The 23,861-nt window shown below is 36.8% G+C and overlaps 1 protein-coding gene across 1 annotated transcript in view; it reads left to right on the forward strand.

Moving 5' to 3' along the window:
* The first annotated feature begins 1,188 nt into the window (after window positions 1–1,188).
* LOC139974904 (ceramide glucosyltransferase-like) overlaps window positions 1,189–23,861 on the forward strand; it is a 29,476-nt gene continuing 6,803 nt past the window's right edge. The window contains exons 1-6 of the mRNA XM_071982453.1: window positions 1,189–1,490; window positions 12,433–12,571; window positions 19,430–19,532; window positions 20,902–21,009; window positions 22,544–22,656; window positions 23,573–23,751. Coding sequence (XP_071838554.1) covers window positions 1,372–1,490; window positions 12,433–12,571; window positions 19,430–19,532; window positions 20,902–21,009; window positions 22,544–22,656; window positions 23,573–23,751 — 761 coding nt within the window. The 5' untranslated portion in view covers window positions 1,189–1,371. The remainder of the gene's footprint in view (window positions 1,491–12,432; window positions 12,572–19,429; window positions 19,533–20,901; window positions 21,010–22,543; window positions 22,657–23,572; window positions 23,752–23,861) is intronic.

Below are 23,861 nucleotides of genomic sequence, written 5' to 3' on the forward strand. Positions count from 1 at the left end.
CGTTTTAGTGCAGTAACTGGAACATACAGTATTTATAAAGGTGGGTAAAGAAAATTAAAGAAAACATGGGTAGAAATCAATTTTTATCATTGTAAGGTGAGCAGATATTTTATTGAACTGTATTGCACAAGAGAATAAGAGTGAATAACAGTATAACAGTTATTCACAATAGTGAATAAATTAATTGATATACAAAGTAACTAAATATATCATGTGTAGGTATATGACCCACATTCGGTACTGGTAAACAGAGGTCAAAGGTCCCTGTGATCGATTAAGTCATTGCATTATCAGTGCAATAAATATATAAACCTATACAGTTTTCCCTATCTAATAGTTTCCGTATCACTTAAGTTGCATAAAGGGGTTCTTGTTTATTATCACACAAAATCCTTTTGCAATGAATAAAATATTTGTCGAAAGTATTCTTGAATCCAACCAGGACAATAATCGATAGCAAAAGTGATTTGAGCAAATTAAACCCTTCCCTCACTAAAAATTATTTTCACATTTCCTGAAAAAGAAACAAAACGACCTTGAAATATCCAATACTTCATCTTCGACACAGTAGAGTTTGCAAACCGAAATAATCCTATATTGAGGAAGATATCCGAACACAACCGGTTCACCCCACCCCTCCAACCTACCCCTCCCCAAAAAACACATTATTGGTGACTAAATACACTTCTTTCCAGAAGTTTTCCCAACCACCCTTCATCCTGCTCCCTCCTATATTTTAGCCGCCCCTACCCTCCTATTGACAAATTTCACACCCTTCCTACTGAGAGTCACCTGACATACATTGTTTACTGAGTGGATTGTTGTGACTCAGTAATAATAACAAACTAATATAGTTAATTTTTTTTTTCTTCTTCTACGAAATAAGGAGAGAGTGATTAATTGAAAGTGTCAATAAATGTAATTGAATCACCAACTTCAACAATTGTTGTTTGGTCACCAAGGTGTTTTTCATAATCATATGACTCATCCAACTACGTCATGTATTATTAAGCGACAATGATTTTCACTTCTTGGCTAGTGTTGGAAACCCGTAAATGCGTATCCCTTGTATGTACATTGAACAGAATAACTGTTGGTTCGGGACGAGCTATGCAATTCCTGCGCACGCGCATAATTCGAAATGGAGTAACATGGTCAATAATGCAAGTTAGTCGCATGTATATGTAGGTTCTTTACACTGTGCTGCAATCTGCGCATTAACCGTAGGCCGAATCGGTCAACCAAACGTGTAGTTGTATCGTTTTGTTCGTCTGTTTTTTTCTACCACAGTATGTTCGTCAAACGGAGGTAACGAAGAGACAAATTATTTTTCATTAGTGATTTTTTTTGTTTGAGTTTAAAGCAGAGAAAATGTATTGGACTTACTTCGACAATGAATATTTTGCCTATCTAGGTTCGGCATTGGCATATCTTGCCCTTGGAATTGAGGCAATTATGTTAGCCTTCCATGTAACCGGAATTTTATTTGCGTAAGTATTATTGTCATTACCATGTTTAATTTTCCTCCCTCTTTCTGTATTCCCTGCATTATTTATATTCTTAATTACAGTCTCCTTCTAATTGATAAAACCGTAACTGTTGCAAGAGCTAGTGTCGTTTCGTACTATTACACTACAGTTTTAGGCTACTGTGTATAGTGCAGGAGTACTACCAGTACCACTAGTGCAATAGCATGACATGCTAGCTTAGTTGTAGTCATTTTCTCATTTAGACATGACTCTTCTAGACAACTAAATGTGTAGGCTCAACGGTAGGCTAGTTTTACCAGACTGAAAAACTCTGGAATGGTTTATCAGTCGAATGCAAATGTGATATTAAGCATTCCCTTAGACATTCAGTTGTTTTGCCAGTTTATCCTATGGTTGTTTTATTTTTATTCACCATCTCATTGGCAACTTCTGGTGGGTGTGGCACAGCACTGTGTTACTAGTATAGTGCCTTAGTGGATCATACACTGACTCAGAGGACTGAGTGAATTGGTGGCAAGGCAAAATGTTATGCCTAGATGAAAATCTATTTTGATTATTGTGATCAAGATTGTCATTTGTCAAGGCTAGCTTTGTCTTTTTCCCCTTTTAACCTCAGTCTTAGTATATAGTTAACATGTATCATCTAGGCAGTATTACTTGAAGAGACCTATGTTCAAGTTAAGTTAGGAATTGTACATATGCATAGCCCTTTATTCTATGAAGATTACATTCATTAATTGTTCTTAACAATAACAGTTATGCACTGGACAGCAAATTGAACATGATTTGGGAAATTTTGTTTAGTATTAATAAATTTAAGAGCGAACAATAATAAAAATAGCACTTTCAGCCCTTGTAGTAAATTCAAGTGGAGTTTGCTAAAGCATCATGTGCATTAACTGACCAGTTGCTACAGTAAATTAGCCTAGCCTTTAGGGTGTACTTTGGTACATTCATTACATCTAAGTTGTAAATGTATTTTAAGGTTTGGGTAAAGCATAGTCTTAAGCAAAATGGTACATGTATCCAGTTTTAGCTTTAAATGTCATCCAAACTGTTTATACCAAATGCCAAATAATGGTCACTAAATGTTCCATCTTCCTCAAGCATTTTATTGCCACCGTTGAATTATTTTAACTCTTAAATGAAATAGGGAATTGTTTAATGTAAAATGTGCTACTCAATATCTGGTAGAACTCCTTTATTTGGAATGAACCAACAGGAAAGTACTTATAAAAACTTTAAGCGTGGTGTATAAATTGGGGACCAGTGCTCATGGCCTTTCAAATTTCAAGTCGTAACATTTTGCTTTTTAAATGGATGTTGAAAAATGACAAGTCTCATGTGATATCAAGTGAAATGGTTTGTAGAAATTTACAATGTGATTTGCATGACTTTAGGGTCAAGTCTTTAGAACTTAATCTGAGTAAATAAATATAGGGCGCTTCTTATTGTGGTAATTTGCATCAAAACAATTTTAATAACCCCTTACCCTAAAGTAGCTAAAAACCTCAAGTTAACGGATACCTCAAATTTACCTCATCTTTCCTGAAAATGAACCGGTGAAATATAACAGGAATTTCTTTGACAAAGCTATTGTGTCTGCTATGTTATTATCCATGTACAGTAATATAACACTGTTTAAACAATTGTCGGGGTCAGGTAATTGGCATACTACTGTATATTGCAGTACACTTTAGTGTGCAGTGAAATGAACATTGAAGATTTTCCTACTTTTTGGTTTCCATTTTGTTCATGCCATACTTTGGCCTACAGCAGTTAGTGAATGTATATATGCATAAACTGTATGTAGTGTTGCTACGATAATCGTTTTCAATATCAGTATCGGCCGATATTTGCAATATCGGCAGCATATCGGTATCGGTAAAATTTTGCCTAATTGCCGATAACAGCAAACCGATATTGAACTTTTCTTTTTAACAGCAGAGCTACTTCTTTATACTTGCAATGATCTGTTAATCTGCCCAAGACGATCCATTTCTTTAGCGTCAGTTAAACTCAGATTGATTTTCGATTAATATCCATGGAAACCTGACCCTCCGTAACCTCTAAAAACATGTCTACGGCGCGCGAATATAACCAATGACCTTCGTGAACCTTGGCCTACACACAGCATCAGTGCAGCATTATACACTGTACTAACCATTCATTTCTCAAAGGCCTCCGTGAAAACCTTGAACATGATGTATAACTGCACAGTTCAGCAGTGTTGGAAAACCTTGTTCAATTTCCTGCGAACACAAAATACTGACAACTTTTTTTATTTAAATTGTCACGAAACTGATAAATTTTAAAATGACGAGTTAGAGTACCTATATAATGTTATAAAATGAAAAGAGATTTAATCTGTCTTTCAATCTGTGCAACTTACAAAACTTCCGATATTATGAAACAAACAACGTTCAGCAAAGCCTTGTTTCTAGACTGCCTAACAATGAATAGCGTGCACTATGCGTACATTTTTACAACTGCAGTGCTTAACCCTATACCCAACTACCACGGTACATGTGCTGCAAATTTTCCCAGGTACCTTCCCAAACAACTGTGAGCTCATCCCCTGTGTAACACCTGTTTGTTAACATTTTTGGCACGTTGCCAGGGAACTTTTTAGTTACGTGAGATCCGTAACCGCCGAGGTGGTTAGGCTATTTGCCATACACTTAACTATGGTAGGATATTATTTTTTCCGTATTTTTGGAAATTCTAGAAAATACTTTCTTTTCCCCCGCTTAACAACAGATGTGGTCTTACGGTATATTCATAAATGGATGCACTAGAGCCTTGTTTACATGACATTAGTTGCATTTAGTACGATATGCCAGTTTTGCGTGAATTTTTCGAGAGTAAAATTGCTCGATCTTTCGTAATATTTGAAAGGTGTACCACCTTACAGTACTTTCCGTACACAATTGGTCATTTCTCTACTGATTTTCAGGGTTTTTTTCTCTATACGGTCAAGTGAATAAGTTGTACATTGAGTATAAACTCAATAAATTATAACTTTTACATTGTGATCGACAGTTCGTAACCTAATTAAGATGCAATTTTGCAAGCATACGTTAACACTGTAAGCAACTTGTAAGTCTTTACGATGTTAAGGCTCACATTTACTGCGTCCAGTTTATTTTGTCTGTTAAAAAATATCGGTATCGTATCGGTATCGGACCGATATTGGGATGATAATATCGGATATCGGCCAAAACCGATATTGGTGATATCGGCGCAACACTAACTGTATGTATATTATATATACATGTAGTTGGTGCACAAGACAGGTATTGCCGTTGACCACATGGATCCTACAAGTAACAACAAGAGGGAACAGAAAAGTCAGTGAATTGTTTAAAAAGCAAATTGGCTCAGGCACCTTATTGAGGCAGTCTGCACAGCATGTACTGTATGTGTACAGTAAGAACACATTCAATACACTGTATCATAAGACAAGTTTACAATCAACAGAACCAAGTTGCTGGTATTTGTACGAGGGCTGTAAATCTTACTTATGTAGCTACAACTGGTGCTGTTATTATAACTGAGTTACAACCGTGTTGACCAGGAACAATACTGAGATTTTAGTTTCTACTCTAATCTATGGAGTCTATGCTATATGATCTGTACAGTGTTATTGTTTGTCTAGTATATGTATATAAACAACTCAGTTGTCTGATGATCGCCGCACAGGCGTGAAACTCAAGCCACAACATTAGCTGTTAGTTACCGATAGGTACATGCTATATTATATAGCTATGATTTTGGTCCTCCAAATGAATAAATAATCAGCTCTACAAGATTCAAACCACCTCGTCATCCTTGTGACTTCTAAATCCTGTGCTGCATCTATCTGGATTATCCATACTTGCATAGTGACTCCTCCATACAGTTATCAGTTGTGTCATTGCTGGTAATGCCACTGGGGCTGTTTTATTTGATTTATTTTGTATTTTGAAGCAACAAGCTCTTACTTCAGTCTAACCAACATGCACCCTGATTGCATGGGTGATGCAGGGTAAATTATTAATGGTAGTCTGTCAAACTTTTGTTCACACAACCAATATTAGTATTATTATCACAATGTATTTACTACTGGCACTAGAAGTCTCTTCTTCATGGGAGGGGGGGGGGACAAAAATTTGTCTCTTCATAAATATCTCAAAAGTGAAACAGTTCAGATTTGTAGATGCTGATTAGTCTTCTGTACAACATGCAAACAGCTCCCTCAAATAGATACAGAATTGAAAATCTTAGTTTTATTTGGGAAACCTATATTCCGATATATTTGGTAATATATATTCCAATACATTTGGTAATATCAAGGTGATTATTAAGGTGGCTGTCATATTGTTCAGTTTCTGACATATATAATCATATACAGAAGTTCCACAAGGTACAACTGGGATTCTTTTTTCCCCCTCAGTTTATGGTTATCTAGTATCTACAATATATATACAAACATCTGTACTATTCCTGTAATATTGGCTCCACAATCATGCTGGAAAACTGCAAGTCTGCAAAGTACAATGTGTAATATATTTGATTTTTGTATGCACATGACATCCTGTTTTTTATTTAGTTGTCCAATTAATAATTGAAGTCGTTCAGCAGTCATAGAAATCAAGTGACAAATGGTGCACAGTTTGATCAGTTTTTTATCGCATTTTTTTAATCTAGTGAGCATCACTGTGTCTTGTAAGATCAAATAATTGTATTTTGATTGAACTTCGTTGTCGTACGACCGATACTATCCACGAATTTGTCGGAGAGACGACCAAATTATTTAATATAGACATAGATACTACATCAGCATATATACTACAGTATATCAGCACTGCTCATACTGTGGTCTACCAATGTCCTGTATATTACAACTTAGGGGGAAACCGGGCCATTAAACCCTATTTCATTTGAAAGGAGATAAGACTTGAGTCTAAATTTGATAGCATTAAAGCAAGCCACAGATTGGTAATAGCTGTATCATGTGAGAGTAATCTGTACATGTTTGTGTTTTAACATATGTACAAAGGTATTTTTGGAAAATATATTTTCCAAACAGCTCCATTTGGGAGATACCACAATTTTCTTAGTGTTTCTTTAATGCTCACATTACTTTAGCATACTGTACCTGTCTAAATAATGATACCTGGAATAACTAATCAGACCTGCATCACACTGACAAATGCTCGTCAAAATGGTCAAGTTGCTATACAAATCCAAAGATGTACTTTAGCAGTCTTTTTTTTGCACAGTGTTTACACAGATTGTACACAGTTTTACACAGGAGCAATAGTACCATATAAGAGACCAAATTCAGAGCTGCCAAAACTGCTACACAATAATAATAAAATTTGAACACTAAATTAATCACTGCTGGTACCACAGACACTTGAATTCTTAATGTTTCTTGATTTCTTAAATTTATGACAATGTTTGTATATAAACTGGATGTAAGATAGATCGGTTTGGCATAGAGTTCTTTCAAGCATTGGAAATAATATCCTTGTCAATGCATCCATACATGACAGAGAAAATCAAAGGGGTAAAGTAAGTATTCAAATATATTCACCTTTGATGGTATAAATATGACATCACACGTTGACAAAATGGCAACCTACTAACATGACATTCAAAGCCTGTTTATCTCCCAGCGCCAGATTTTTCCATGATTTGAGGGAGTCGCACTCGTTAACCATGTACAAGTGTGTTCAGGAATCAAAAGATGATTGTTGTTGTTGGATTTGCCAAACTTTTACTACTTTAACCTTGTGTTCTCTAAAGTTTCCACCCAAAATTGTGATTTAGAAAGCTTTCAAAGAATATATCTGTCTGAAACCTAAAAATTTTAACAGTTTATTTACAATAAAACATTTAACTGTCATCCTCCTCCCCCTACCCCACCCATGCATAAAGCCTATCAAAGTTTCTGAAACATTTGGTCCTGTTTTTACAGTTTATGTCTGACATATCTACACCAAATGCTATGCCAGCAATACTGTACATAGTGATCAATGCTCTCAGTCTCGGATGGCTCTTGTTAAAAAGGAATCTCGAAAAGCTGAGTTCTACGGCAAAGTGAAAAACTTAATCAGACATTTCTCCTCCACATTATTATGAATTTTTATTTTAATCCTGTGTATGTTTTTAGCTGTACATTCTATGGTACATGCAGTTACCTGTCTGCACTACATGCTGAGGCTGGTGTTAAATCAATTACACCTCCGCCTCTCACAACTCCCTAAGTGTGTATGTGAGACTCCTGTGGGATTAAGCCAACCCGAACAAGTTCCCAATCAATATTCCGTATATATTCCAGTGAAATAAAATTAAATCTTCTTAAATTTTGTATTCTTGTTCAAAAGAGAATTTCGACAGATTTCTGTCTGTATTGGAGTTTGTCTTGATGTATGATCTTTTGCGGAATCGAAAAACAAATTCTGTTTGTTAGTTTGTTCAATCTATGTTGAGCTACATGTATACATACTAAACTATGAATGTTACATGAAGGTTCATTATTCAATAACATTCACTGCATGAAAGGGATTTCATGTGTTTTGAAATAGGGAGTATGACCGGCATTCATGAAATGCAATTTCAAGACTGGTAGCTTGAGGACCTTGACTTTATCCTGTAGATTGTACAGTTTGTAAGTACGTTAACACCATTCAGTATAATTACTCTGTTAGTGACAATCACAGTATTAGTAACTGATTAATGATTGTCTGATTAATGCATCTGGCAAAGTTTGCAAGTTGCTGGATGTACAAAGTGTAAAAAAAAAGGAGCTTGTGTTCATTTCTTGTTATATCTACTCTGTAACAATTACAGGAGTACAGCCAGTTACTGTACACTGACTGAAGTTCGTTCCGTTTCTGAAATAGAAGGGTTTGGGGATATACAGTATATGCAGTGTAAACTGATATGTGATATCAGCTGATATTCATGCAGTGTCTATACTACACTGTATAGAGCTACAGTAAGAACAGACTACACTGTATAGAGCTACAGTAAGAACAGACTACAGTACACTGTATTAAGCTACAGTAAGAACAGACTACACTGTATAGAGCTACAGTAAGAACAGACTACACTGTATAGAGCTACAGTAAGAATAGACTATACTGTATAGAGCTACAGTAAGAACAGACTACACTGTATAGAGCTACAGTAAGAACAGACTACACTGTATAGAGCTACAGTAAGAACAGACTTCACTGTATGAACTACAATAAGAACAGACTTCACTGTATGAACTACAATAAGAACAGACTACACTGTATAGAGCTACAGTGAGAACATACAACATTGTATAGAGCTACAGTAAGAACAGACAACACTGTATAGAGCTACAGTAAGAACAGACTACACTGTATAGAGCTACAGTAAGAACATACTACACTGTATAGAGCTACAGTAAGAACAGACTACTCTGTATAGAGCTACAGTAAGAACAGACTACACTATATAGAGCTACATTAAGAACAGACTTCACTGTATGAACTACAATTAGAACAGACTTCACTGTATGAACTGCAATAAGAACAGACTACTGTACACTGTATAGAGCTACAGTAAGAACAGACTACACTGTATAGAGCTACAGTAAGAACAGACTACACTGTATAGAGCTACAGTAAGAACAGACTACGCTGTATAGAGCTACAGTAAGAACAGACTACACTGTATAAAGCTACAGTAAGAACAGACTACACTGTATATAGCTACAGTAAGAACAGACTACACTGTATAGAGCTACAGTAAGAACAGACTACACTGTATGAACTGCAATAAGAACAGACTACACTGTATAGAGCTACAGTGAGAACACACTACACTGTATAGAGCTACAGTAAGAACAGACAACACTGTATAGAGCTACAGTAAGAACAGACTACACTGTATAGAGCTACAGTAAGAACAGACTATACAAGTGCTTGTAGAGCTTACAGTAAGAACAGGTAGCTCAAGGTGCAATCTTTTCCATGTTAGGGGTAATCAAACTTTATTTAACTCTTTCTTATCAATGAATTGGTTGCTAGCTTGATATTGGTACAGTACGTAGAGACAACCTTCTGTGTTTACCCTCTGTTTGGAGCTGAACCATTGCCATCACCCATTGTTCACTGCTTAAAGTTTCCAAGAAGGTGAATTTCACTGGTTTGCCCATATATACTGAATACAATGCTTGCACAATAGAAATCAGTGACTCAAAACCACAAGACCATACATGTGATCAATCTGCTTACTGCTAATATCTCCCCAATGCCTGTGAAAGAATTCAGGGTTAGATGGGTTTCTGTTGTATTGTGTGTTAAAAAAGGAGATAAAAAGATTTACTATTTTGTATTGTGTCTTTATATTGCATTTCATCCAACAAAATTTTCAGGGTGAATTTTGTCAAAGTCACCTTTTCTGTGGATTAGTTGCTTTCACTTTTACCTGCCCAAGTAAAGATTGATCAACATTTAACCCATCAAGTTGTTATTTCTTTGTAGATTCTGACAACATGCATTTTTTGGCTGGTTAACTTCCTGTGTAGTAATATTTTCGAAACATAAATACAGTAGCTGTGAAAGTGGTGAAAGGGAAAAACCAATTTGGGACTTGTTGCAACTTTTCAGTTAATTCAATTCAAGTATTTTGTACAGTGCAGTGTCAGAGTCACTTGAATGTAGAACACATTGGGAGGGAATGGGGGGGGGGGTGTAGGGTACCCATGTCAGGGATGTGCTCAGGCAGATCCACATACTGGTGGGGGTGACCCCCTCCCCTTTGGAAAACTGTTGCAAATGAAGTATGCTTAGATGGAAAATGGGGCTATCTTTTTCCTATTCTGGAGCTAACTTCTGTGCCAAGTATTCACCCATAATTTGGTAACACTGGTAAAATTTGTTAAATTAATCATCAAAAATAGTTCCAGGCAGAAATGGTGTAATGGATTGGAAATTCCATTTCTATTGCATCCAGGAGAAACAACCTTGGTGAGGAAATATTGTACTTTGTACTCTTCTTGCCAGAGAGATACTGTAGATAGATAGGATGGTTTAACACGTATGTACACGTTTGACATTGTTATGTAAAGTATGTTATCAAACCTCTGCATTGTAGAGATGGTCTCTTGACCTTTGTACTAAGCTAAGCTCATACTTTGATAGTCAAAATATATGATAATGCTTTCGTGTCATTGCAATTTTTTGTCACAAAATTGTAACGTCAAGAACAGAAGACCAGGCTTGTGCGGTATAGCAAATCCACTGTATTATGTGTATGTGTATGTGTATGTGTATATATATTGCCTCAGGTGCACACCCCTTGTTTGATGTGCCATATATGGGCTTTCTTTACAAGTAACATTCATGAATTTCCTTGGCTGGCATTTCTTCTGACCTGACAGGATAATGCTGTATCAGACTAGCATGAAACAATATTCGTTTTTGTTGTACGATATGTTCATCTCAGACAGACATAGCAAAGTTTTTCATTCCCCCCCCCCTCCATTATCCAGTCAAATTAAAAATGTAAAACTTATTCAATGAAATTTCAACTCGCAGGAACTGATTCTGAGAGCTAGACCATTCATTTTGTTTTGTTATTGGTTTTAATTTTTGTTGTGTCATGTTTTGCTTTGTTTTGTTTTGTTTTGTTATGTTATGTTTTTTTGTTTTTGATTGGTATGTATTTTTCAGTATAACATTTTTTTAATGTTTTTTTCCTAACACCCTATATACATAAATGTACATTTATCATATGTACATTTAATTAAATTCCTATGGTACACTATATGAGCAACAGTAGTGTATGGTTGAAAATCTAACAAAACTCCAGCACCTAAATCAGTGAATACTTTAACCAGAATCACATCGCATTGCACAATATTTGGTCAAATTGCTATATAGGTCAAAAGATATAGAGTTTATTCCAACACAGGAAGGACAGTACAGTAAAACTCTGATTATCCAATCCCCTTTTATCCGAACCCTCAACTTTCTGCACCGGCCATCCGTTCGTTATTAAAAAAGTCTGGAGGCCTAGTGTTATCTATACCAAGTACTGCACAGTACTGATATTATGGTACAACAAAATCTTCCTTGTCACAATTGCAATTAGGGATTCCCCTTCTAAAGTTTTTTCCTGCTATTGGAGTGAGTAAAACTAATGAATGACCAAGACACTTAACTATACCATGTTTAAAACAAATGTGCCCCGTAATGGTCACCCGGCCGGCGTACAGTAATGCCCCTTACCTCAGGTAAATTATTCCAAACATGAAAGAGCTGTGTTAGGCCCAAACTGAAACTACTTTCTCCCATAATTTTCTTGATAAGAACCTCTAAAGTGGTCCGTGAAATTTTAGCTTGTTATGGGAATTAGTATTAGGTTAGGATAAAACCACTGACACCAGTGTTTCCTGTACTATAGTGAGACGCCTATACAGTGATAATATATAGATTACTGAACATATGGTCAGAGTGGCCAAAGTACGCAACAACCCCCCCCCCCCATCCCCTAGCCTCCCGAGATGAAACACTTTCTTTTTCATTCCCTCTTTCCTATTTCCTAAAACAATCATCCAATTATGACAAATAGTATACACAATCACAATTACAATTATAACATACTGTAGGTATCTTTAATTCTTATAGTCATAAATTAGTTAATTCATGAAAATTTGATTACCCAAACTTTTCGACCATCTGAACTACCTTCAGTCCCAACCAGTTTGGATAATTGGGGGGGGGGGGGGCATATTTTATAAGTGACAAAATTCAGAACCATCAAACAGTTGTGACACAAAATTTGAAACACTAAATTAATCCATGACCTAAACAATGTATGTTAAAATTATGATATCAACTCCCGCGTGATCATCATGATATGATCTGTTTACATCTATATGTTAATAGTCATGTGCTTTCCTTCTCTTCTTCAGGAAATTGTTCATGTATCGGAAGCCTACCAATGAGCTGCAGGAGGAGCTACCAGGGATCTCTATACTGAAGCCGTTAGTAGGAGCAGATCCAAACCTGCAAGATAACTTAGAAACATTCTTCAATATTGCCTATCCAAAGGTAAAAAATAGTGAAAATAGCTCACAATTGACGTTATATTACAATGGTTAATGGTATGAAAAGAACATGTTAAGATTTTATGTACAGCACAGTACTGTATTGTGTATGTAGCATAGCAATAATGGTGTATGGTCATACTATAGTAATACCATTGTACAGTAGAATTAATCTTGGTTTCTTTCAATGACTGTAGACTAGCACTTGTTGATAAAATATAAATAATAAACTTTTGCAGCACATTAGAGTACATTAAATATGTGGTATATATATTCAATACTCTGTGTTTGGTAGAACAGTGAAGCATCTGTGACACTTGCTTGGGTCGGCAATAACTCGATAATGGAGTGATGGTTATTATGACCTTATGAATATTAATGAGGGGTCAAACATAAAATTCTTTACATGGAAATAACTCTGCAAAGTCGGATTGTAGCCAAACTTGGTAAACAGTTGTTGTTGAATAGCTGGTACATGTACAGTAGGCTTTAAGTTTTTGTTCTGGGTTCCCCAAACATTTTGAGCCATTTTTGTGCTATTGGGCCCAAAATTTATTTCCACCTCAAATACATTTTGGGACACAATCATTGGGCCTGATTTTGTGTGACCCAATAATTTGTGACTATTTGGGCTCACATTTTTGCTGGTTTTTAATTTTGGGCCAAATATATATTTGTAGTGGCCAAACAATTTAGCGGGCCCAATTGTTTGGGAAAGGCCAAAAATTGCAATAATTTCACAGCCTTATATCAGATATCCAAACTTGGAATACAGTTGTTGCTTAATAGCTCTATTACGTGTGGGCATTAATATTATGATATTGGGTGAATATGACATAACACTTTAGAAGAATCCATTTTAAAATGCACCTCATTTGGTTTATTACTAAATTATTGCACATACATAGTGAAACGAAAGTGAAAGAATAATAAGTGTACAAGCTAATACCAGTTACAGTTTTGCAGATGTCGTGATTCTGTGAAAGAGTGTCAAATGTAGTCACTCATGAGTGACGAACCTCTACCGATGTTGATTAAAGCTGCAAATGGTGCCTCTTATTTTGATCCATTGTAAATCTTATTCAGAAGAATTTGCAGCTCTCTATTGTTTGATCTTCATTGTAAATATTCTCTGAGTTGATTCCAGACCAGCTGGAATTTATCTGATAATGCACAGTCAATTTATGCCTTTGATACATTAAAATGTGTACAGTTTACAATGCCAGCACTCTGTACATGCTGACAATTGGGTGTCAATCATGACATCAATTTTCTCTCAAACTATTTAAATATATATAATTGTTTAAATTTTCATTGTCCCTGTACGCCTAGTGAAATCACTCAAATGGTGTTATGACAGTTTCTTTAACTTCAAATACATGTATGCCTGCATAAAATATATATCTGTCACACTACACAGTTAAAGGTGTGTAACATTGGTATAATCACACTGAATACAGCCTTTGTTCAGATTCACTGCAGACACCAGTAAAAGACACCAGTTATAGTAGGTGACTACAGTACTGATTTCGCTTAACTCCCGTTGAAAAAAAATCAACGATCGATAACAAAAGTTAAAAATCGATAAAAAAAGTTGAAAATCGGTTAATTTCGTTGACAAGATTTAGACTATTGTGGGCACGGTTGTCAACAAAGTTTGAACGAAATTTCCACGAAAGTTATCGCGATCAAAAACCGCAAAGGCAATTCTAGACATATCAAGGTTGTGACTTGCATTGAATCCTTAGTGTAACTACAGCCGTTTTCAGACTCTACCAGAAGTTGCCGAGGAATATTACAAACGTTGCAAAAGTTTGATTGTATATAAAAGACGGAGTAAGTTCTGTACTAGGTGTTTGAAAAATGATTTGGCTAGGATAATAAAAACTAGTCTTGGTCGATCGTAACAAGCACATTCTATGACTCTTAAGTTATAGGCTAGTATTAAACTAGGATAAGTTTAAGTTAACTCACCAAGGAACGCAGTGTCAGAAAAACAAGAAAAAAAATATCAACAATGAAACAGTCGTAGCTGGATATCAAAGAGATCTTTATTCCCAATAAATTCCTGTGTTACTTGACGTACTACAGTACCGTTTACTACAGAACCGCACTCACTTTCAAACTTTTCTGAGAGCGCATTCCGTCCAAAAAATCTCCCCCGACTTCAATGCACGCAAAAAAAAAAACAAAAAAAAAAGCTGTTATTTTCCCCTAACCCGTTACTGTAAGTTGCCCGCGAAAGCAGATGGACTGCCCTGGTAATTAAGGTCGCAGCCTTGGTCTGGGCTACCTATAGTATGCTGCTTACATGTGCATTCCCTACCCTGGATATCCCCACCACCAAACTTTTTTGAAAGGCTTAATCCAATCATAAACTTGGCTTTGTCAAATTCACGCCTACCTTATGTTAATTAGCATAGTATTTATCTTCGTGGGGGGTTTAGCACTGCAGAACCTTCATGGCTGGCTGCCTCTAGAAGCAAACATTATTTTACCCCTACTTTTCGTAATGGAATGGATGTTATCTGTTACTTAGTTAATTGAAAACCAAATATTCATTCATATATGTATAAGTAGAACAATCCAGCAGGGATAGAAGGATTATCTTGAATGAACCAATCAAAAGTTGTGCTATTAATAAAACTTGAAAACACCTGGCCAGCAAGAGAGTTGCAAACAATTGTTTCCATGACTACTAAGAAAATAAAGCAGTGACTTGGGGCCCACGTTGGGTAGATTTCTGTGGAAAATGAATATATTTTCATTGCTTATTTGAGTATTGTATATTGGGAAGAGCTGATCAAACATTACTGGGGCGGGCTTTCAACTGGCCTGACGGTTTTCAACTGGCCTGACAGCATGTATATTTATTTTAATGAGTAGGGGGAGTTTTTATGAGTCTCCCGGTATGCGTCACATGAGAAGTAAATGTTTTGTTTTTCGGTTTTATCATCGTTTTTCAAGTGAAACAACTCATAAAATCATATCAAATGAAAATAATATATATTTGAATATCCTTCCTTAGTTTTACTAATCAGGAATGCTTGATAAGGCATGCAATGCATCGTTCGAAAATGTAATTTTAAAGAAGAATTGAAATGAACGACATAAAACAATATCTGTGAAGCATGTGGAGCACAACTTTGAATATTCGTTTTGAAAGAAAACATAATGAACGATGTTTACTGCGTAAATAAATTCCGCCGAACTGGCATAGAGAAATTACGTACTGCAGCTTACGTCAGAGAAGCTCATAAATGACACAGGTGGATAGAGCGCATCAAAATTCGGTTTAGGAAATCCCTATACAGCCAACAAAAGTCGATGTGTCCTTCCGTTTTCGTGTTATAAGCGATTTTGTGTTTTTGCAATATGGTTTTCAGTATATTTTCATTGAATAAGGGCGTTTTGTTGTGTGTGTTTAAATAAGGGTGTGACCTAACAGATATTTCGCTAACCGTTTCACCGTATCGCCTGCCGGTCGGTTAAACGTTTAAACGCTGTTTCCCGATCGCGGCTTTTTTGACACACCGTTACTGGACTTTTAATGAAAATAGGACGTTATGAGTACAATAATTAAGGTTTTCTTTTCCAGCAGGTAGCAATTCAGGCAGCAAGACAACGATCAATGTATGTTAATTACTAATTAGGCCCAATAATATTGCGAACCTTTCGTGTAATAATAATTGCCTAACACACATGATCAGTATTCGTGGTCTTCAGAAGTTCAGATCACTGAATTTATATAACTCGGCCTTCGGCAACGTCGTAACTTTTGAAGAAAAAAAACAATATATTTGTCTATCTATCACAAGATTTTAAACAAAAACTCGCCTAAATTAGCAAACTTACCCACCTTTCCTACTTACTCATTAAAAGTCATCTTAAGAAAACAAATTACGCACGCAGGTGTTGTGCGATGGGTTGTAAAAATCAAGTTGAAATTGGTTTGAGCAGCCTCCGATTTCATTTTCTTTCTCTTGTGTCACATACATGATACAGTACTTTACATTTGATACAAAAGTTACTTCAAACAACAGCTTCCCAAAATTTTTGTCCCAATAGGTTAAGATTTAACCACGCTGCGCAGTACCATTCATAATTTGCATATTACACTCGGCGTCCAGATGGCGGGAGAATATAACATCATGTTCAATGTGTTGTGTCGTTCCCATGGTGCGATGAACTTGGGCAAGTTGCCAAGTTCGAATGTCAATGACCTACTTATGTTCTGTGACCAATGTCAGTGGGAATTATGTGTGTAAAAACTCGGGTTTTTCCATTTGTTATATATGTAGAAGTTTTTCCGTAAGCGGAGCGAATTTTAGGGCGGCTCGTTGATTGTGAGGAAGCACTTATCTAAGCATCAATATTTGTGAAAAATATCGTAAGTTTTTCATTTTCGTTCATTTTCTTTTATGTTTACCGCAATCGCGCCCGCAATGCATGCACAGCATAATACCATGTGTGAAAAAAATGGCTGTACACGTGCGGACCTGAGAGAGCAAACTGGCCTTGTGTTGTTAATGTTATGACGGTACTTTCTAGAACGACCATTTGCGTCTTTTGGGGTCAACATATTTTCACACGGGATTTCACCATGTCATTGATCGATGTACACGGGTGATATGTCGCAAATATAAACTGAGAAAACGAATTGACGACACTATTGACGATGACTATTGGCCTACTACTTTAGTTATATTGAACACATTATTCATGCCTAAAACATCATTTTTCTGTTTTTATAGATAGTTTGCAGTACATTACTAAGTTCTTTACATATTTTAAAATAATTTTCATGTTTAAAATGTAAACAAAATAGAAAAAATAAAAAGAGAAAACGCCTTTTTGAAAAATGGAAGCGTCCTCGCAGAATGGGCGGGGCATCTTTATTTTGCTTCAAGTAACATGTTTTCGCTCAGAAACAAAGTTTCATACTCCAACTCTAATAAAAAACCAAATTTACATCTCTAAAAAATAACTATTTTTCGTAATTTGCGAGTAAACCAAGTTTATATGTCCATTCATTGTTATTTAAATGGTTAAACAGCACTCTAATTTATCTGGAAGGGTGCCTCGTGGTATATAGCTTTGACTGCATTTTCTCTTACGGCCTTGCAAAGTTAAGACTTATGTCACTGTGTTTGGGGTTCACAGTTAGAAAACGTCCCCGTCAGTTTCACTACATGTTTCTTTGAGTGTCACTACTTATGCAAGTGCAGGAATGCTCTTGAGAAAATTCCTGCCTTCAAGCGACTGTTCCAAAGTCTAATCAATACTAATAAACGAAGTTGCTCATTTTCCGACGTTTCGCGTAACCACACATTGACCTTCTATTTCGTTTCAAAAAGAATTGCAACGTATCGTTGAAAATTCCACGAAGGAAATGACTGAGATAACCAATCGTTAAAATTCGGGGAATTTAGATAAAAATTGGGGAATTTCGATGAAAAAACGTGGAAATTCGGTTATTTTCCTTTTAACGAATTTTAACGGGAGTTAAGCGAAATCAGTACTGTATGTATACAGAACAACAGTAGGTACTGTACATACAGAAAAACCTACCGTTCCATATCCACCCACCCTGTTCAACTCCGCCGCCCCTCTCTCCCAAATAACAAGGAACAAAGGAGTAACTGCTACCATATGACTTACAGATCAAGTTCTGTCTGTTTGTCTTATGTATATATTACAGATAATGTTGCTGGTAACCATCCATAACTTAAAAGAACAGCTGAACTTGTTGAAGTGTTTCACAAAGACATTGTCAAAGACAGTGACATTGTCACAAAGATAGCTTATGTAAGTTAATCCTACAGTAACAACTATCTGTAGTAGGCTACCTCAGTAGTGTACCACAGTCACCTACTATAACCACAGTACTGTACCATAGTCACCTACTATAACCACAGTACTGTACCATAGTCACCTACTATAACCTACTTACTGTACCAAAGTCACCTACTATAACCTACTTACTGTACCAAAGTCACCTAAGTACAATAACCACAGTGCTGTACCATAGTCACCTAAGTACAATAACCTCAGTGCTGTACCATAGTCACCTACTATAACCACAGTACTGTATCATAGTCACCTAAGTACAATAACCACTGTACTGTACCATTGTCACCTACTATAACCACAGTGCTGTACCGTAGTCACCTACTATAACCACAGTACTATACCACAGTCACCTAAGTACAATAACCACAGTACTGTACCATAGTCACCTAAGTACAATAACCACAGTACTGTACCATAGTCACCTAAGTACAATAACCACAGTACTGTACCAAAGTCACCTAAGTACAATAACCACAGTGCTGTACCATAGTCACCTAAGTACAATAACCTCAGTGCTGTACCATAGTCACCTACTATAACCACAGTACTGTATCATAGTCACCTAAGTACAATAACCACTGTACTGTACCATTGTCACCTACTATAACCACAGTACTGTACCAAAGTCACCTACTGTACTATAACCACAGTACTATACCATAGTCACCTAACTACTGTATAACCACGAGAACTTTCTACAGTACAGTTAGTAAATAACTTCACATGACACATGACATTACAAAGTGCTGGTTATTAATACAATACTTCATAGCATCTTATGAAGTTACTATACTGTGTCATATACATAGCCAAAATGTTACTTTTCTCACTGTATTAACTGTGGTACATAATACATATTTACATCCCCAGCCCCCTGCCCTCCCCAAACTCTTGGGTGACCCAACTTGTGATTCAACATAGCTTTTTTGCATGATCTTTCAAATCATGTCCAGAATGCTTTGTGTTTCACTTTTCACCTATATTTAGTTTATTTTTCTTATCGTTGCAGTATGAATTGTTAATATGCGTACACGAAGAAAAGGACCCAGCAGTGAAAATAGTAGAACCCTTGATGGAGAGGTATCCTCACGTTGATGCTCGTTTATTTTTAGGTGAGTTTGACATATACATTTACTTCGCTCCCCGCTTACCTGTCTCCCCACAACCTTAGCACCGCATTCTATCGTGTCTAGTATGCCCTGGTAATCTTTTAACACTGTGCACCCTCAGTGACTGATCATACCCGGTCAGTGACCTTCCTTCTCATTCTACCACCCAAAGTGTCTACACATGTTTTTCGTATTGGGAAAAATTTTCTTTCGAAATTCGCCCGGATACCTTGGATTTTTTAACTAGAAGTTTCCTTATAGGAGTTCTAGACTTCCAACAACCTTTTACAGCCTGATAAGTATCCTTTTCTTATAGGGAAGGGAGTTTTGGGGGCTGTTTTTTAGTGTGCACTCTCGCCCATGCGTTCGTTTTTTTGTTAGCATAACGTTATTTTCTCAGGTAGTAGTTCCGCGAAACTACTTCGTTCGTTCGCCTTTCTCCGCTTTGATACGCGGATAGGCATTTGTTATCTTTATTTTTAGGTGAGTTTGACATATACTTTTGAGGAAATGTCTGGACCTCAAAGGTAAACCCTACGGTCATTTTATGTACACCCAATAGCTGTGCACAAACCCTACAAGGTAAACTTGTGTCGATTTGTAATGCAGGCACCCCCAAGTCAATAACCTTGCATTTAAAGATCCCCATTTGTGTTTGAACATCATCAAGTTCAGCTTGTCTGAGGGACAGAACCAGAAAACTGTTAATAAAAATACTGTTACCCGTGAACTGTTGGCTACATTTTGGAGAAAATGTTACTTAATAATGGATTAAACAATTTTGATCCAATAATTACATGCTGAAACATTGTTCATTATAAATCGCAGACGGCTGTTGTGCGACACAAACTGTTTGTTCGGACTTTGTTCTTAAGCGTAAAATAGACTCTTACGTAGGTTGTGTTTTATCATCTGGTTCATAAATATGTTCTTATAAATCAAAGGTTAACCTTGAAAAACTTGTTTGTTGATTTTTTGTTTGTTTCCTTCATTATATGTCAACTGCAAACATTTATTTGCTTTGATTATACCTTATTTTAGCCATTTATGCTTCAGTAAATTATGCACGCCACATGGAAATGTCGAAACTTTGACCTCCCTCAATGTTTGGTACAATGTGATCGCCTATAATCGACGATCCTTCTAAATTTTTCTGGTTTTTAATTTCATAACCATATTCATAATTGTCTCTCTCTCTCTCTTTCAGAGGAAATGTTTGAAATTTCCTCTCAGATCTGTCTCGACGCTTCTTATTGCACCTTACCATCTTCCCAATCTAATAACTTGTAACATTGTGCAATGCTTTGATATCGTCAATATTTCCCCCAACTAAATTTCATATTCAGGTTGTTTATTTGTTCTGATCTTACAGGAGGAAATAATATGAAGATTGGAGGAAACCCAAAGCTAAATAATTTACTTCCAGGATATCAAGCCGCAAAATACGACTTTGTATTGATCAGTGATAGTGGAATAAGAAGTAAGTAGAGTCTGGTTCAAACTTGGTCCTCCCCACCTGCCCTCCCCCACCCCCCCCACCCCCCGCCCCCTTGCCCCTCAATATAACGAGTGAGAGGGCTTCTTGATATTCCACTCATATTTTACAAGTGGGAAAAATTATTCTGAAGCTAGTGGTCCGTAAGCGAATTTTGTCATGACCAAACTGTGTTGCTATAAATCTGAGAAGTGGTGATGGCAGCAAAAATTTCTGAAAAAAAGTTTTTAAAGGGACATCATGAAATTAAAATTTTGATTTCTTTAACATAACTCTGGATTGATTTTGTGAAGAATTTTTGGTGCAATTTGGCCTTACACCAGCTTACTCTGTGTTCACTCGTACCAGGCATGAGACTCTTTCGCGGAAACGCGGATTTCCGATTATTTTTTTTTTCATTTTCGCGTTTTTTCTCGTAATTCGCGTTTTTTATTATTTTTTTCATTTAATTTTTTTTTTTTTTTTTTTTTTTTTTTTTTTTTTTTTTGCTGAACATGCTGGACTGTGAAGGGAAGGAACACCGAATTTGACCAGTGGTGGAATCAAGTAGCACAAAGCAAGCACAAAAGCCTTTTTTTGGTTCAAAAAAGCTAATGGATAAATTATACAAGCAGAAATTCCACACTTTTTTGGCGAGTTACATGATGTGATAGATTCCATCTAGAGTCCACCATTTTGCATTTAAGCCCTCCTTACCTGACAAAAAAATTCTAAAGGGGAGGGGGACACCCCCTCCTCTTAAACCCCTCCCCCAGGACGGCGATCGATAAATTTCAGATTTTTTTTCCCCGGCTCAGTCTCATCCCTGACTCGTACAGAAAGCTAGCTTACACTACGCATCCCCTCCCCAGATTTTGTGACAAAGACGGCCTTTAAAAATTGTATTCGTTGTCATTTTGCATGCTCCTCCCTGTGCAACTATCATGGCAAATCTTTTGTAGTTTAGATAGCATTCCTACCCGCATATACTGACATAGGATTTTACAGATCTATAAGAAAGATAACTTTATTTAGTTATTATTAAAAACATTGAAATATATGTCACAAACTTAGATTGTTGCTAACTGATGCCAGATAGATCATTATTTTCGAGATGCAACTGATAGAGCATTCCAATGGCTATTGCATGCATGCCTTTGAGCGGCAACCTCTCCCCAAAATCGGTTACCCTTACAAAAAGCAAAGTAAAATATTTTTTAGTTTGACAAAAGTAAAATCGTTGAGTTAACCTGACTGGTGCTGGTGAGGTTTGGGGTTCAATCCCTGGCCGGGTCAATCTACAGTTTTCCCACCTGAATGACTTTCTAAATTGAAAAATGAAAAGATTCCAAAAATTTGAGTTAAATGTTGAATTGGAAGCCTCCCGACGTGTAAGTTGTAATCCATTAGCCCTCGCGGGCTTCTCCCACATTTGTGGTCCCTTAATCAACGTAAAAAAAAATGCCTGATTATGATTATTTAAAAAAAATTGAAATAAGTCAATAACTTATTCTGATCACTGTTTTCTTCTTTTTTTTAGCGGGAAAAGACGACCTGTCAGAGATGGTGTCCAAGATGAAGCCGAACGTGGGCATGGTCCACGGACTTCCATTTGTCACGGAGAGGAAGGGGTTTGCAGCAATATTAGACAAGGTACAAACTACATCTTTATCCATACCTTGCTCTACAAAGAATATACAGGAGGCATAAGTCTGGAATAGCAGAGATGGTGCAAGAATTTTAAGTGCAGCCACTTTAAAGTTGCAGGATGCACCTTGTTACCTGTTTGTGTCCATCTCTTAAAACTGGACCTCATACCACCACATGATGTCTCCCTCCCCCCCCCCCTTTGTCTGAGAATATGTGCCACAGGATCTTTGTTTCAATTCTTGTACCTTATCAAAGATATGGCTGTACATATTGTATGTGGAAAAACTAGTAGACTGTGTACTGTGTGATATTTTGAATGCTTTTGTTTTGTGGCTCATTGTATTCAATTTGACCATTTGAATATAATGCAACGCAAACTGCAACAGTTGCAGTGATTTAGTGAAAAGAAAAAGTGATAAAACATGAGCTTTAGCAGGTCCCCTGAGACTGGGGGCCATCAAGGGGAGGGGTGGGGCAGGAATGGAGGTGAGGGGAGGGATGAAGTTGGCCAGGGAGTTTGGCCCCCAATTATTTCAGAGCAATGATTGTCACGCAGACCCGGTCCCATTTGACGGCAATTCCATATTTTTTGGTGGGCCGTTTTGTAAATTAAGAAGAAAGGGAAGAGGTCAATTACAAAAACTGAGAGATTTACTTCGCACCTCTCTTACCTGTCTCCCACTCCGCATCTGCACTTTCCCATCTACCTAGATAAACTACGCCATGGAATGTTTTAGCACTGCGCCCTCGCTCCCTGGGCACCACCCACTTACACCTCCTTCCCAATCTACCACTCAGGAAGAAAATTACATATTTCTTTTTTGTTAGCAAAATTTGCTCAGCATTTCTTGGTTTGTCTGATGATGGCAAGGAATTTTTTTCATATGGGTTTTGTATGTTGTTTTTGTGTTTGTTGCAGGTTTATTTTGGCGGTGCTCACGCCCGTATGTACATTACAATGAACGTGGTGGGGATCATCTGTGTTTCCGGCATGTCAAATCTTATAAGGAAATCAATCCTGGACGATGCTGGAGGGCTACAAGAATTTGCCAAATACATCTCGGAAGATTACTACATGGGTATAGCATGCGCTAGGAGGTAAGTGCCAATCACAGATTACTACATGTGTATAGCATGCACTAGGAGGTAAGTGCCAGATTACTACATGGGTATAGCGTGCGCTAGGAGGTAAGTGCTAGATTGCTACA

The sequence above is a fragment of the Apostichopus japonicus genome, chromosome 2, assembly GCF_037975245.1.
Source record: "Apostichopus japonicus isolate 1M-3 chromosome 2, ASM3797524v1, whole genome shotgun sequence".
Lineage (NCBI taxonomy): Eukaryota > Metazoa > Echinodermata > Holothuroidea > Aspidochirotida > Stichopodidae > Apostichopus > Apostichopus japonicus.